Below are 15,313 nucleotides of genomic sequence, written 5' to 3'. Positions count from 1 at the left end.
ATCGGCTCGGGACGAAGTCGTTCGTTCGAAACGCTTGGCACTTCTCAATGACGATAAACATCGCCGCAATTACCCGCGGCTTCTCCGCGATTTCTGAATGAGATTCGAAACGGGACGATACTTGCTGCCGCTACTCCTCCATTGAGTCCTCGCTCTTTGACAATGCTCGTCGACGAAGGGAATCGTCAGACTTCGACGATGCATTAGGTGTACTCATAAGTAGCCAATTTTGATTGAGAGCTCACGCGTCGTTAGTTCTGCATCGACCGTGACAAGCGAGAGAACGTTTTTCTTTATACTCTTCGTAGAAGCACCCTGTTAGTTAATTCTTGCGAAGAATTAAAAATTTTCTTATTGCAGTAAAATAGTGGACACCTGAGAGTCATATGTACGTACTTTTCTTCATACTTTAATGCAACAGAAACAACGAGAAAAATCTGTGATGGTATAGTAATGGTATAAGAGTTTGCATTCCAGACTGTTAGAAAAAAGGGCAGTTTCAGGCAGAAAATATTAGGCGTGATACTTCAACAAATGCAAAATAATCAATTAATTATAGCACACCCCTAATAATTTCATTTCGACGAAGGTTGTTTGCCTTCCAAACATGGATATTAACGGGGGACACGTGTTCGACACGATTCGTCGGAGTATCGGGATACTCACCTGAGTGTAAACGAGAGGAACGCAAACAGTGTCGTAACCAATGAGCGCGCCAAGCCTCTTCCGGATGTCGCTAAGCTCGACCAGGAGGGTTTGCACTACTTGGTCGCTGGTTATCAGGGCTTCCCTCCTCGCCCGGTTGATGATGTTGGTCGCCCAGACCAGAGGCATCCAGTACTTCGACATGGCCGCCTTCTTGTTCATCATCTCGAAGATCTTCTTCTCCGACTCCATCATCAGGCCTGTGAAAGAAACAGCTAACGGTTACCTCGCTCGGTTATTTTCACTCACTGTTCAAACTTTCGAGCGCGAAGAGACTGAAACTATATCGAAGTAGAAACGAGGCACGCGGAGATCTGCCGCGGACTTTCACCGAAGAGAACAGACGGTTACCAAATTGTCGCTGGTAAGCCGATAACTCAGTCAAGCCGAGGCACAAAGGGGGATAGTTATCGAGGGGCAATAAGTCAGTCCTGTCCTCTTCGTTCGGTTAAATTCGTCCGGGTGATTCGTTAATCGAATGAGCACGTTTGCATACATACTATACGTGCCGCGCTATCGAGCGATCGGCACCTCACAGCGCGACTTTCGCGCGTGCATCCGCCGCTACGTAGTCGCTTGCTCGTTGCATGAATGCAAATTTACTTGCAAACGAAACTTTGCAAACTTGCTGTTACATGTATGACTACCTACGTATCTGTGCATCGTTGTTTAATTACATATTCGTTATTTTTCTCGGAACCTGCCGGAGATATTTTAATATTAACAGTTCTTGTACAGCGACGAGAAGATAGAAAATATATGCGCACTCGCACGTTCCAAGAGCGCGACAGACAAATTCGATTAAAAATCGTTTAAAAATCGTCCAAACAGTGTTCGTTAACGTCGAAGGAAGAAAGGGCGATTGTTTATCACCGAGCTATACCACGATTATATAATCGCTTGTGGTTATTCACGCGATTGGTTCGTAAATATGAAACGTGTGAAAAATGACGCGCGCTGCATGCAGAGAATACGGTATTAGTCAGCCGATAACCGCCTACTTGCTAGATGAGCGCGAGCGCGACAAACAGGCAGTCGGCCATAGCGCCAGAATTTAAGATCGCCAATTTTCGAAAGAAATTTGAACACACCCGCTAGAAGAATGCTAAATTGCCGGTTCCCGTTCGTAACTCGCATTACGTGTTTGTTATGTAACTTTTCGCGTTTCCGCTACAATTAACGATATTGCAGCACCTTTATTAACTTTTGCTCATCTTGGCGAAACGTTGAACGATTTTTGTGGAAGGAATGTGGCTCGATAATTCGTGATAATATTAGGTAAAGCGAAAAGTAATGTCGTTTTTTTATGCCATTTTGAAACCAATTATCGTGCAACTGTGCCGATTATTTTGAAGCTCTGTTCATACGGTTTTCATTTCATTTTTTTTTTTTTTTATTTTTACAGATAGTAAAAATAAAAAAGGCCAAAGATTGAAGAGATACAGTTGCGGTGTATTTTGTTATTTTTGTTTGATTGAAAATTAAAGCCCAACAAAGCTACAAAAAATGTTGAAATGATGAAACTTACGTCGAAATCTTGAATATTCGTCAATGCCAACGGTGGTTCAAACAATTTAAAAATAGCAACCGAATCTTAAGAATAAGCCGAAATCGGGTGCCACAAACAATCGATGACGACGTGTTGAAATTATTAGTGGAATCAGATCTAAAACTATTAAAATATTGTCGCAGGATATCGGCTATCCCTAGTCGACCCCATACACGCAAGGGGTTCCGCAGGATCTACCGCTGTCCGCTTTAGATCAGCGCTTTGTTCTTCGCTGCTAACCAGGTATGAAACTGATCCGTTTTTGAAAAGAATTGTTACCGGAGGCGAAAAATGGATCCTTTATAGCAATCCACATAAAAAAAACAATGGCTTTGTCCAGGTCACAAATCGGTTTTAATATCTCAACCATCTTTGATATTAAAAAAGGTTCTTTTATGTGCCTGATGAGATATTTCGAGTGAGATTCATTATGAATTATTAAAATCTGGTCAGTCCATCATAGCAGAGATCTACTGTGCGCAATTGGAAAGATTAAAGGCGGAATTACTAAAAAAACGAGTCGTTCAACGATGCATCTTGCAACAAAACAATGCAGCGAGAAATTAAGATTTCGGTCGCCGTTTTTAAATTGCTTTTGAAACACCGTTGGTATTTACTGATATTCAAGATTTCGCCGTAAGATTCATTAATTGAGAAAAAATGAAATGAAAACAGTAACAGTATGAACTGAGCTTCATAATGATACCAATAATTGACGTACTTAAATGCACGACAATTGGTTTCAAAATGACATACAAAAAGAAAAAAAGACATTACTTTTCGCTTTACCCAATATATTAAATGGACGGTTTCGTGATAATATATTAAAAGAAATGCCTCTTTTTTTTGTCAAATCGATATTATACGCTTGTATGTTTTCTGTAGAGGTGTTAAAATTGATACAGTCTTTTTCAAACTTAGCCATGTACCCATATGGTACCGCGCGACGCCTAACGCCAACAGAGTTCAACGCATTGCCAATTAGCAAGTGACCTCGAAATCGATATGCCTCCTAACCAGCATGCAACAAATAACGAGAGAAAAAGAACAATGTGAGAAAACGCCTTTCATAAATAACAGTCGATTTCACAAGCTGTTACTTTCTTGCAGGGACACGCTGCGCGCACGCCGGGTGCCTGCGAAATCAATGCTACGCGCTTGATTCTCAATCGATCTTTATTAAGATTGTTTTGGTCTCCTTCTCGCCAATTAACCGAGTTTATATCCCATCGTACTCGAACACTTGTAATTGTACAAACGAGCGACAAGATTTTTACTCGATGCGATTATAGCTTGAATATCGCGTCGATAGCTGAACAATCGACAGCGACGTTTTGTGTTTTATGGATGCGAACGTTTCAGACTCTATCCGAATGGGCACTTTAACAATCTTTTTCCCGAAGGCAAACGCTTTCTGAAAAGTTACGGATGATCGCAGCGAGCATCGTAATTATGTTCGATTGGTATTCGATCGGTTAACGGGAACGCGGTAATTTCTCTCTCCGGAGGGAATCTTTTTATTGTTAGAGCAGAAACGGGCGCGTTCTGTACCATGTCCTAACGAAGCTAGGAGTCGGACGGCCAAAAAAACGCGGCGCCATCGTTCGAGCGGTTATCGAAATAACTTGTGGCGTCATTCCACGACAAGTAGCCGCCTGAAAGAAGCAGTCTGCCCGCTCAAAGAAACGCAAGTGTCGACGTGTAGTTATTAATGGTGGCACACATGTTACTCGTGTGCACAGCCGCGGCGAAGCAGGTTCAGGTAATGACCTTAATTGCAAAAACCGACGAGCGTAAACTGCCGTTGAAACCAATATGGCTCGCGTACGTGCTCGCCTTTTGACCTGCATCGACCGTTTCTGACGATCGTCCCTTTTTCTCGAAAACTTCACTGATTTTTCATTTACGCCCGTCACGAGAACCGTGCGAATCGATTAAATCCCATCTCAAGGGTGGATTTTTAAATAGAGATTCTTTACTGGTGGAAGAGTGGAATTTGTCGAACGATGGCATTTATTGCGTCGAGAGTTATCGATCGTCGATGAAACGGAATCAATCGCTAACGTCACGCGAGCGTTTCATATGTTCGAAACGGTATGCCACGCAAAATCGATATGCAATCGGTAACTTTATTCGGTGTGTATGACCTTGATGCAATCGCGCGGTCACATGGTTTCTATACAATGAGTCCGAGAATTTGCAACTGAGAGTCGCGGGCGATAACTCATCGCATGAGTCACGCGCGAGTTACGAATACGGCATTGTGAACTGCCCATCGAAAGTACGTCTCGGCGGCTAACGTTGCGCGTGACATTTCGTCAATTGGAAAATGCAGCTGCTTAATACCCGCGATATCGGCGCGTATTATGGCCTTTTAATTGTTGCTGTGAATCGATTACGTCGTTGCAATTTATGACGATGAAATTTATTACCCCGCGCGATTTATTCTTGGAAATTGACGTTAAAGATATTTTTATTATATTTCTTAATAGCGAGAGCGGTCCCAGGAAATCGCGAGTCGCCATTTGGTTTTCCTCGATCGAAGGAAACATTCGATGGACTTGGCGAAACTCGGTCGCTTTCGCACGTTACACCTAGCGATTTTCACGCGAAAAGAGAAAAAAGAAATAACAGCGCGATGCCATCCGCTCGAAACGAAATTTTTCGAAAGCGCGCGAAGTATCGTCGCTCGGGAAGTAACTTTCACGGATCGGTTTAAAAACAAAATCGAGCTGGTGAGAACGGTAACAATGATGACACCGCGATTCGATGGAAATATGTCGATTCGACACGGTAACGTCCGACGGATTTCGAAAGAGAGTCGCGTTGCTTGCTTCGCGCAATCAATAACCGCTGAACGGGACGAAACCGTTGTTAATTGCGAAAGCATTCGCGTGGAAGCGGATCGGATCTTGGCGCGAGTCATTTACACCTTGCATATGTAAGTCAATAACATGGATCTTACGTAGCCATCGCGAATCGAATGGAAACGGCGCGACATGTTGCGCGCGACTGTTATTAGCCAGCCGATGAACAAAGACGATGAAATTCCTGAAACGTCGGCGAACGTAATGTTCCATTATCATTTTAATCGGAGGTGGACTGGCTTGTACGTAACGGATAATAGCAGTAAGGTCGAGCAACGAGCAAAACAGTTCGATTTTCAGAAGCGATTACGGCGAAGGGAGAGAGGAGGGACAGGGGGGATCTAAGAAAATTACGCGGTCGTGCAACGAGCGAGTTCACCGATTGAAACGGCTTCGGCGAATAAGAAGAAGTCATACTCGTTCCTGGAGGATGTTTACCTCTCGAAAGCATCAGCTGAAGACGAAGATAAGCGAGAGAGGGATCGAGGGGCCGAACACAACTCGAATGCACAACAGGCTTGCAGAGGAGAATGGTTGCCGGGGTCAATAAACGCGAGGATCCTTGCTCGGCTGGCAAGGTCGCCACGAAGGTAAAAAATCAACTATGCTCCTCGTCTCTCCTTGTTCTCATCCTTGCCTACCCGCTTCACCGCCGCACCGGGCCTGGCGACGCTGAAAAGAATCCTTCGAAGAAAACCAGTCCCCCAGTCCAGTTCGTGTATATTCCTTTAAGCCCGATCCACAATGCGATACCCAGGAGCAGAGAGCGCCGTCATTTCAAGGGTGAAACTACGATACTTTGCGATCCGCGACGAGACGACGAGGACAAGAGGGTCATCGATCGACACTGAACTTTATAAGATTTTCCGGCCGCGTGACATCGCGACATTCACGCGTTTTTGGCGCGCGTGAACAGACACGCAGCCAACAGGCGCCGGTGAAACTGCGCTGATTAGGAAATATCGCCGCGTAATTAGAAGCGAGCAAGTTTAAATCACTGCGCGCACACCAATGCGACCGTGAATGCGCCCTGAGTGTCAATAGAGCTTGGCTGCCAAAGAGAAAATCGACCAGTCCACGCCCGGCTGTCCGAGGCGTGTATGAGCGACTATTCGCAGACACGTGGAACCACACGATAGTCGCGCGTCATTAACGATTTCACTATCAACGGACGACCAGAGGCCTGACTGGTGAAATTCGTTGAAACCTTTCACGGTTCCTTGACGCCTAGAAATCTGTGAACTATGCTCGGCGATAACGAGACCCGACGTGAGGACAGACAGTCGCCTTGAGATCTCGTCGGAGGAATTTTGTGTCTTATAAAGATTGCTTTTTAGATTATTCGTCCGTATAGTTCCGAAAGGGGCACTCGATTCTTGCACATCTTATTCTACTCTCTCTATCCGTGCATACCTCTCGAGCATGTTGGTCTTAATGATACCAAGTGAACGTTTGTACACGTCAATAGCTCTTAAATTTTATCGTTATATTTAGAACATAGGCGCGTTGACATATCATCGGATATATCATTTCCAAATGTATGAATAAGAGAAATGTTGTACAAATTTGTCCTTCGTTTCTCTCTGAAAACGGGGAATAATAAATGAAAACGTGAAAATACAGTCGATTTACGCAGATGCGAGATGTTTTGAGTTGTTTGTCATCGACGAATTAATAACGATTCGCCGTACGTGTTCTTCGATCACGCTCAAATCTGAATTCTAACTGAGGAATGTAGACGTCGTACATACATACATATTTATATGAAAATGTAGAGAATCGAATGATCAAGAAACATTTATTCAAAGAGAAGGGTGAGTTTTTATCCTCCCGTTTTCTTTGTCCGTCCAGACGAGGTCCGACCTTTCACGAGACTGACCTCCTGCACGGACACTTCACAGTCGCCGTATTTTCCGGCATTTCAGAAACAGCAACGATGGAAATCAGGCCGACTTACGTTCGAGAACGTGTACGTTCTAACTGTTCGTGGAGAGGTCAAGGAAACAAAGGCAGAAGCTTGTGCGTTCCGTTAATTTTAGAACAGCGTGTCCATCGTTTCGACATCGAGTCTTTTGATCCGCTTCTTTTGATCCACGATTCCAAAGACAAGCAACGATCAGTTTTAATTAGCCTCGCTAAACGCGTGCTAAATCAATGAGAACGTTGAATTCGCCGCGCAAATCTCCGAACTTCCGTTCCCATCGAAAGGATTCGCAGCATTGTGTTCTTGGATTTTTCCACGTCCATCGCCACCTCTCAAATCCCGCGATCGTAATCTGGCTCGCAGATCCATCTGCGCACACGCTCTCCAGCCGCGTAATTATTTTCTTGCGCATCGAACGGGCGCCAATCGGTCGACATAACAGCGGAGAGAAACTCTCGTCGGAACAATAATTCGTGCTAAATATAGGTAGCGCGTGCGGCGTATTACGGTCGACCGAGAAGACGATGGATGCAACCGAGGGCCATGAATCGTTACGGAGACAGTGTGGAGCGACGAAGAAGAAGCGGCCAAGAAGAAGAGGAAACGGGTTTTCGAGTTTCTTGCTCCGGCCGATACGGATGGCCACGATGATGACGACGCCGATCTTCTTCGAGATAATGATGATGATGGCTCGCTCGCGCGTCACCACTGCAACTCTCGCGAACTAAAGCCGCGTCTATCTCCATATACCCGCTACTCTAGCCAATTACCACCTGCAGCCGGAGATAGATTAAGGCACTCGTTATGTTTAGCTATATTTAACGTTGTCTGCATATGTATCCAATCGCCCGGTTGGAACCAATAGCCCCTGTGTAGATCTTGGGATTGTACGTGTATCATAAGACGTTTGACACATACGCAGGTACATCTCCGTTAATAGCGTGCTATGTGGATATAAACCGAGTAATTTCGATAAAACGGCAATCAAAACTGGTACGATGATTGTAGGAAAAGCTAGGTCGTTGAGAGATGAAATTAATAGGTTATAAGCAGGTATCTAGGGAACTAGTGTGTCGGTGACTAATGACGTACGATAAATCGAAGAAGGTTCGAGAACGTGTTGAGGAACGCGTCGGAGAACTCGAGAGGCGCCACGGTGAACGGTGAAAATCAGTGGCAGCGATGGGAGGTCGCAACGTTCGTCCAAGAAATCGTCAGGAGAACGAAGACTCGTGAGACAGGCGGTCGACAGAGACCTGTCAAGGAAGCCAAAGACAGTCGGTGATTATCTTATCAAATGACACAGTATCGACGTTCGAGATGAACTGTAATTATTGGAGGGTTATTTTTTATACGTGCACGAAGAGGAAGGAGAGAGAGATCGGCGCATGGAGGAAAGAAAAAACGACAACGACGAAGCAGGTAGTTAGAAGGAGCCTGTTGTAACGTCGGCTCGACTGGACTCCGGGAATAGATGGTAAACTACATGACGCTGGTCCGGTCGGCACGTACCGCGAGCAAAACGAGCATCTCGCCATGAAGGAAAAGGAAAAGGATGAGGAACTGGCGCCGGCGCTCCGCGTTTCTAAGCGATCTCAGCTCGCTTCTTGAAAATTACCCGGACGCACGTGAAAATTGCCTAGCGGCGCGAGTCCGGTCGTTCGATTTACACCAGCTCTTGAGATTTTTTCGTGCCGGTGGGTAGCATCGTAATTTCCAGATCGCGATCCTCGTGGAATTGGTTGAAACGCCCTGTTAACTTTAATACCGTCTTTTTCTTTCTTTCTCTTTCTCTTCCTCGTGCCTGTCGCTAGGCCGATGCTGACCGAGCGACAACGATATTTTTCGCGATATTTTTCTCTTTAATAATTGCTTATGCCTACCTGGATGCTTACATTCGTCAGCAATTTTTAAAAACAATATTTTAATCGTAATCTAAACAAATGACTTATAAGGATCACTCAGCATCTATTCCGTGTTAGCAGTGATTTGTGTGTGTTTTTCGCAAACTACTGTAAAAGTGAACGACTATAACGGTTACGTTGCGATCCGACTAGTAAATAGGATCGTTTGCAATTTAAGCGCTCTAAAATCTGCTATGCGCACGCTTTCGTACTGTTACGTACGGCATACTCATTGCAATTGCCAAGGAACGTAGTCGATTTTTTTTTCGATTTGTTTCCGTAAAGAGCACGACCAAATGTTATAAATAGCACAAACAAGTGTAATATTTACTATTTTACGCGTAAGTAGCTGTTTAAAAATGACCTCCTTAGCACTCCATGTTACTATTTACTTTTAGTTAGTGTATTATTTACACTTACCTATAGATAAAAATTTAAAAAAGAATTTCAGAACGTGCTGTTTCTTTGGCAGAATTAGAACTGTAACAATAATATAATAACAAACTAATGAGAAACAGCATAGTCAGTGAATGATCGAACGGCTCGATCAACCTTCAACTTCCTCCTGTTTCAAGATCATGGCTAGGTACCATGTTTCATTTACGCGACCATAAATGTCGCTGTCATCTTTCGAAAGGACGTAAAATCATCCTAAAATCACAATTACGTCTGGGGGGTTACTAGTCAGCGCGTTCAACGTCTTGCATTTGAAGCAATGTTCGCAGCCACTTGAAATATTATTCCTTCTTTTTTCTTAAAGCTCGGGGAATGCGTTGTATTCTCGTTGCATGAATTATTAATGGAGATCTCACGCGATGATCTGCAACGTTTTGTTAGCGAGACAAGCTGGTTTCCAGTGTTGCCGCAGAACGGATTTGGATCGTCTTTGCGAGCTTCTTTTGCCATGGCACCGACCAAGCGTCGGCACGTTTCTTTCGCGACACTGATGTGCGTGATGCTAACATGTTCACGTGTCCGCGGAGATAGTTCCAAGGAAGGATCGTTTCTTGCTGTCGTACTCGTCACTTATTTCTCTGGCCGCGAGGAGCCGATGGCACGCTCATGTTCATGGAAGATTCGCGGAACCAGTGCCTGAAAAATGCGTGCTATTTCTAGTCGACATGCACATCCTCGCCGCCGCCGACTAATAAAAACCACGACGATTCAAGTCTTTCTTTTGCATCCTGAGAAACAACTTCTTTCTTATTACTTGAAGATACCGTAAGCATAATTGTGGAAATTGTTGGACGCGATTTTTTTTTCAATCTCTGAGAACGTTCTATGTATATAGCAACAGTAACATTTAGGTTATGCATTTCAAGTTATACTTTCCATTCAAATTCAGATATTCAAATCTAGATTCAAATTTAAATGTTACAATCAAGTTTGACGTGTCATATATAGATTTTGAAAATAGCGCCATAACAATCTGAGCTTCAGCTGCGCGCGCTTCTTTTACCGGTATTAAACAAATATGGCGAATTGACTGACGGAGTGAGCTGCCGCTGTGTGAATTGTTTTGCATTTCGTCACGATGTTTCCTCGTTCGTACAATAGGAATATACAAAAAGGAATATACCTGCATCTTCTGCGATTTGTTCTCTCCAGGTGTGTATTCAAAGAGTATGTGATAACTGATAACTCGTGGTTTATTAGTTGATTAGTAATTGGAATCAAATCGCATGTAAACAAGTAGGAAGACAGTGTAGTGTTTTGTAACGCGTGACATGTTTCTTAATGCATTTGACATTTCTGTGAAATAATGCTCATCTTAAAACGATAATATTCCGAGTAGTAGCTACTTCAAACACAATTTACGATACTTGCGAGTAATGTCACGTATTACTACGAAAGATGTTCTACTGCATTCTTTGGGTCTATCCATGAGGTAGTCTACTCAGTTTGACATACACAATACTTCAGACAACAAATTGTTTTTTCAATTTTTTTGAGTTACAGAAATGTTGATAATAGAAGGAAATGTCTAAACGTTGTTTCAGTGGACAGCAAACGTGATCCAGACGAAATGTGCTCAACGTAACCATTTGTCTCTGGAATTGACATCTTGACAAGAGGAAAGCAGAAAATGGCGGACGCGATCAACAATAACGGTAAGTTGTTTAATTCGTCGATTCATGTTGCATGGCTATCAGAGTTTTCGAACCGCTCCTCCAATGTTCCACGTTTTACTTTCTCTCTTTTTATTGACAAGGACTGATTGTAAATGCGATTTGCGCATTTCTTCAGGGTTTTTTTCAAGCAAGAAAGGAAAGAAAATGTCGAAATGCAAAGTGTGTTAACCGAAACATGTGTATAGATAACGTTCCTATCAGAGATACACAGTTACAGATGGTCAGGCAATCGTTCGAAGATTGTGCGTGACACATGGCTCAATTTCGATTACATAAATAACAGTCCCACCGTGCAAGTACAACGTCGCTTATCATACAATCGGTGCATACAAATCACTTATTAGGAACTACTTGTAATTCCTCGGGGAATGCCAAAAATCTTGACGGCTCTCTCATTTTGGAATGGATTCGCGTATATTTGTCGTTAAATCGTCCTTGTTACCATAACAGATGTTTAATGTGTGGAACAGGCATGTTTGTTAATTGGCTTTGCGTCCTTGAGGGAGCAATAATCGACATGGAAGCAACCGAATTACATTTCGCACTGAACTCTTCGTCCTTCAACCGTATTATTATTGATCAATCCGTTTGGTTAATCGAAAATTATCAGTCATCGATCTCGGTAAAATTTTCGAGCTCGTATTTATTTAACGTGCAATTATTTTTATTAACTCTTAACGATAAATAACAGAGAGGATCAACGATTCAGAAACAATTCTTACGTAATGTTTCAGTACGTGACTGTAAAATGTATAGTAGGTAACAATATAATGCAATAAATATTTTTGAAAGTCAAGCTTGAACACAAGTTGTAGATATCGGTCAAGCTATTACATATTAACTTTTTACGTACTGCAATAGAAAATGGATATACGCATATTACGTTTGGTTTCGTAAACAGCGTGCATTGAAACGAGAGCGTTTTTTTTCCTCTGGTTGGATAAAAGAAAATAAAGCGGTTCAAGTAATATAAACGACTAACTCACTGACCAACGTCTACGATGTGCTGAAGTGTCGGAAATCGTCTCTTAACGCGCAATGAAATCCTCTGAAGCGTAATGACGTACGCAAGCACTGCATATCTTACGATGTTCCTCCTCATCAGTCTGCCTCTCTCGTCCTGCAATGTGAAAATATTTTAAAATTATTACCGCGAGCACTACCTTCGATCGTGTAACGTTTACGACGCACGAAACTCCAAATATTCATGAACGCATACTTCGACGATAATCTCTTTGTTAATGGTCGCAGAAACGTAGCATGTAATTCTTCAAGTGTTGTTCAATATGTTGTTTTTGAAATTTAAAATGCGTAGTTACTGTTTCTTATTAAGTACAAATTCACCAAAGCTGCTAAAGTAATAGAATAGACAGGGTTTTTTTGCGTCACTATGTCTACCAAGGCCATCGAACGGTATTTCATGTCCATTACAATGAAATATTTTAAGGCGCAGATTAAGCAAATTAGCAGGAAGAATTGAAGGAAATCGATATCATCGGTACGTGTTCGTTTCAAAAATTCGTTTCCGAAGCCGCACGAATGCCGGACACGTTTCCCGTGTCTTGTACACACTTTCCCCTCGTTCTCTTGGCCGGTGATCGCGAATTGCCGCTGGTTTCGTGCCGATTCCAATATTAATCGGAGAAAAACCCATCCGGTGGCGCCTACCGTCTCTATTCTTTCCTTTCGCTTCTGACCGAAGACGGGCGCGCATTTTGTAATCGGTCGCTATCGTTTTGTAATCAACGGCCATCGCGGTAAACGATCACGCACGCTTGCTGGAATGTCAATTTACTCGGAAACCGCAGCCAACGGTTCCTAGATCGAGAAATTTCCACGCACGGTAAAATCCGTCTGCTTGTAAATGCGTTTTCATGAAACGAAACAGCGCCGGTGGAAGAACGATCGGTTGCTCTCGCTTGCTAACCACAATCACCGTTGGCAATCGCGTGGCTGGTAATCGTGTCGGTAATCGTTAATTGAACGGCTGATCGATCGGTCGTATCGTTACGTATGTGGAACACGGCGAGATTCAGACGAAGCGTTTTGTGGATCGAGGCACGTCTCGTTCGCTCGGTATAATGCATGCAAGAGGGAGAAGAAAGTTTGTCGATTCTAAAATTTTTCGACCGGCTAATAACACGTGGACAGGAGGCCACGCGTTGATTCAGAACGATCTCGTATCGCGATATCTGAAGGAAGAAAGTTGTTGGCCGCGAACCGAGCCATCCCATCTATTGAAAGTCCCAGGAAACGCGATTTATTCCTGATTAATTAAACTCGTACGTGGCATGTTCCGCGAACATTTCAACGCATCCGTTCGTTTGCACTTGTCGGCGATTGAATTACGCTTTCTCGAGCTTTATGCTAATTACGAAATATGAATGACCGGCACGTTAACTGCAGACAGGTTTGTCTTGCGATTAAAAAATTCATTTCTTTTTTTCGTTGTTCTCGTTTTCAAAGGCTTCTCTCGCCGTCTATTCGGAAATGCGAAAGAATGAGGTTACACGGGAGTCTCCCCCCTTTTTTTTTTTCTTTCGAGTTACAGTTATAGATTAATTAGTTTCATCTTTGTTACGGGTGTCTGGTATTTTTTGCCCGAAGCTACACTGTCAATCACTCTAGGCATTTGAAACTCATTCAACAATCCGTTTCAAAGGTTAACTCGATTTCTAAATTCTAAACGAGCTCTTTCTTTTTTTCTTTTCGCTTTCAATAATCAGCTGCAATCTGTATCTCTACGCGTATAAGCGGGAATGGAAGATGTACAAGATCGTAGGTAGCTCTCGCCAAGGGTCTCGCCGACTTGGTGGCGGTTCGTGTTTCTGTAACGAACAATCGGATCCTTTTCTCTCCCCTGGTTTCAAAAGGTAGACGTTTCTTCTTCCTCGGAATGCCGCGACTTAACGTCGCGCGTGTAAAAATGCACGACTTGGCAGCTTGAAAAGGATCCTCCTTCACGGGGGAGAAGGTGGGAGTCGAGCCATCCTTCTCGCCTCGGGGCCTGAATTCCAATTAGATTTCAATGAAAGGCACAGTCCAGAAGCTCGTGCTACCCACCCGACGCTGCTCATTCACAAATCTGATACTTTGCGTTACGTGACTACAGATACGCGGCTGTCTTCTACGTACGTGGAAAACTATAGTCCCGTTCCGCACCTCGAGACCTTGTTCGTTGACTGCCTACAGAAATTCAACTGCAGTTCTATGCAGTTGCCACTGCTCACTCTCCAACTCTCCGTGTGTAATCATGTGTGACGCGAAAATCGCGAGCTGCGATACATGTTACGTTGATCAAACCACGATTACACAGAGCTTACACAGGTAATTGCTTCGTCGTCGAGGTTGGAAACTTCAATGTAACAAAGTATGAATGTTCTCCAGGAGAGATTGAACGGGAGTACAAAAGAGAATATCGTTGCACAAGGAAGTTATTAAATCGTTTGGTTTCACTCGTTCTATTAATACAGCCACGGGAAACTTCTAGCCTCTTCTTTGCAGTATGGTATGCGTTTCCAGCTGGATAGTAAGATCTTTGCGGAGAGTAACGAGGACGAGCGCAACTCTCTTGTACACGAGGTGTGGACAACGCGTAGGTTCGTTCTTCTTTCTTACACTACGATATGTGCGTCGCACTTTCACTTCGACGTTGTGTCATTGACCACGCAGCTGGACGATCGTCGACAAATTCGAAGATCGTCTTCGACTTTGTCGGACTAATCGCTTCCAGCTTTCAAAGTCTCGACATTGTCTCAGTTTTTAAACAAGAGGCGTTTAATAGCGACAGTTAGAAACCTCTGAAGAATTAAGCATTTTAGAACGATCGAAAGTACGTAAATACCGTTTATTCATAGAGAAATAAACTTTCGTTATCGGTGTAGATGAAATGATCAGAGGAGCGACAATTTTTTCTGCAGGGAAGTGCAATGCGTATCGCGTGTCGGAAGTTGGAATCTCGCGCGAAAGGTCGCGCAAATCTCGAGGAACCGCGTCTATCATCCCTGGCTGTCCGTTAGGCCAACGCAAGAAAAACAAAGAAGATTCGCTCGCTTGCCAATTATAGAATGATCGCTCCTCGCATTTTTTTCACTTCAGGGCGTGGCGTGACTCCAAGAACTGGCACCTACTTGGGTTGACGACACCGAAACGTGTCACGGCAATTCATTAGCGTAATGAGACAAACGCAGCGACCGTGCTGTTATCCGTGAGATGTTTATCGCCTCCCCCTC

The 15,313-nt window shown here is 43.6% G+C and overlaps 1 protein-coding gene across 1 annotated transcript in view; it reads right to left on the bottom strand.

Annotated features, from left to right (window-relative positions):
- Positions 1-15,313, bottom strand: part of LOC122538505 (bestrophin-3) — a 28,770-nt gene that overhangs the window by 8,887 nt on the left and 4,570 nt on the right. The window contains exons 4-5 of the mRNA XM_043672648.1: positions 12,072-12,201; positions 667-905 (exon numbers count right to left, since the gene is read on the bottom strand). Coding sequence (XP_043528583.1) covers positions 667-905; positions 12,072-12,201 — 369 coding nt within the window. The remainder of the gene's footprint in view (positions 1-666; positions 906-12,071; positions 12,202-15,313) is intronic.

This window comes from Frieseomelitta varia, unplaced genomic scaffold (assembly GCF_011392965.1).
Source record: "Frieseomelitta varia isolate USP_RPSP 00005682 unplaced genomic scaffold, Fvar_1.2 scaffold_165, whole genome shotgun sequence".
Taxonomy (NCBI): domain Eukaryota; kingdom Metazoa; phylum Arthropoda; class Insecta; order Hymenoptera; family Apidae; genus Frieseomelitta; species Frieseomelitta varia.
This window is presented reverse-complemented; position numbering and strand designations above follow the sequence as displayed.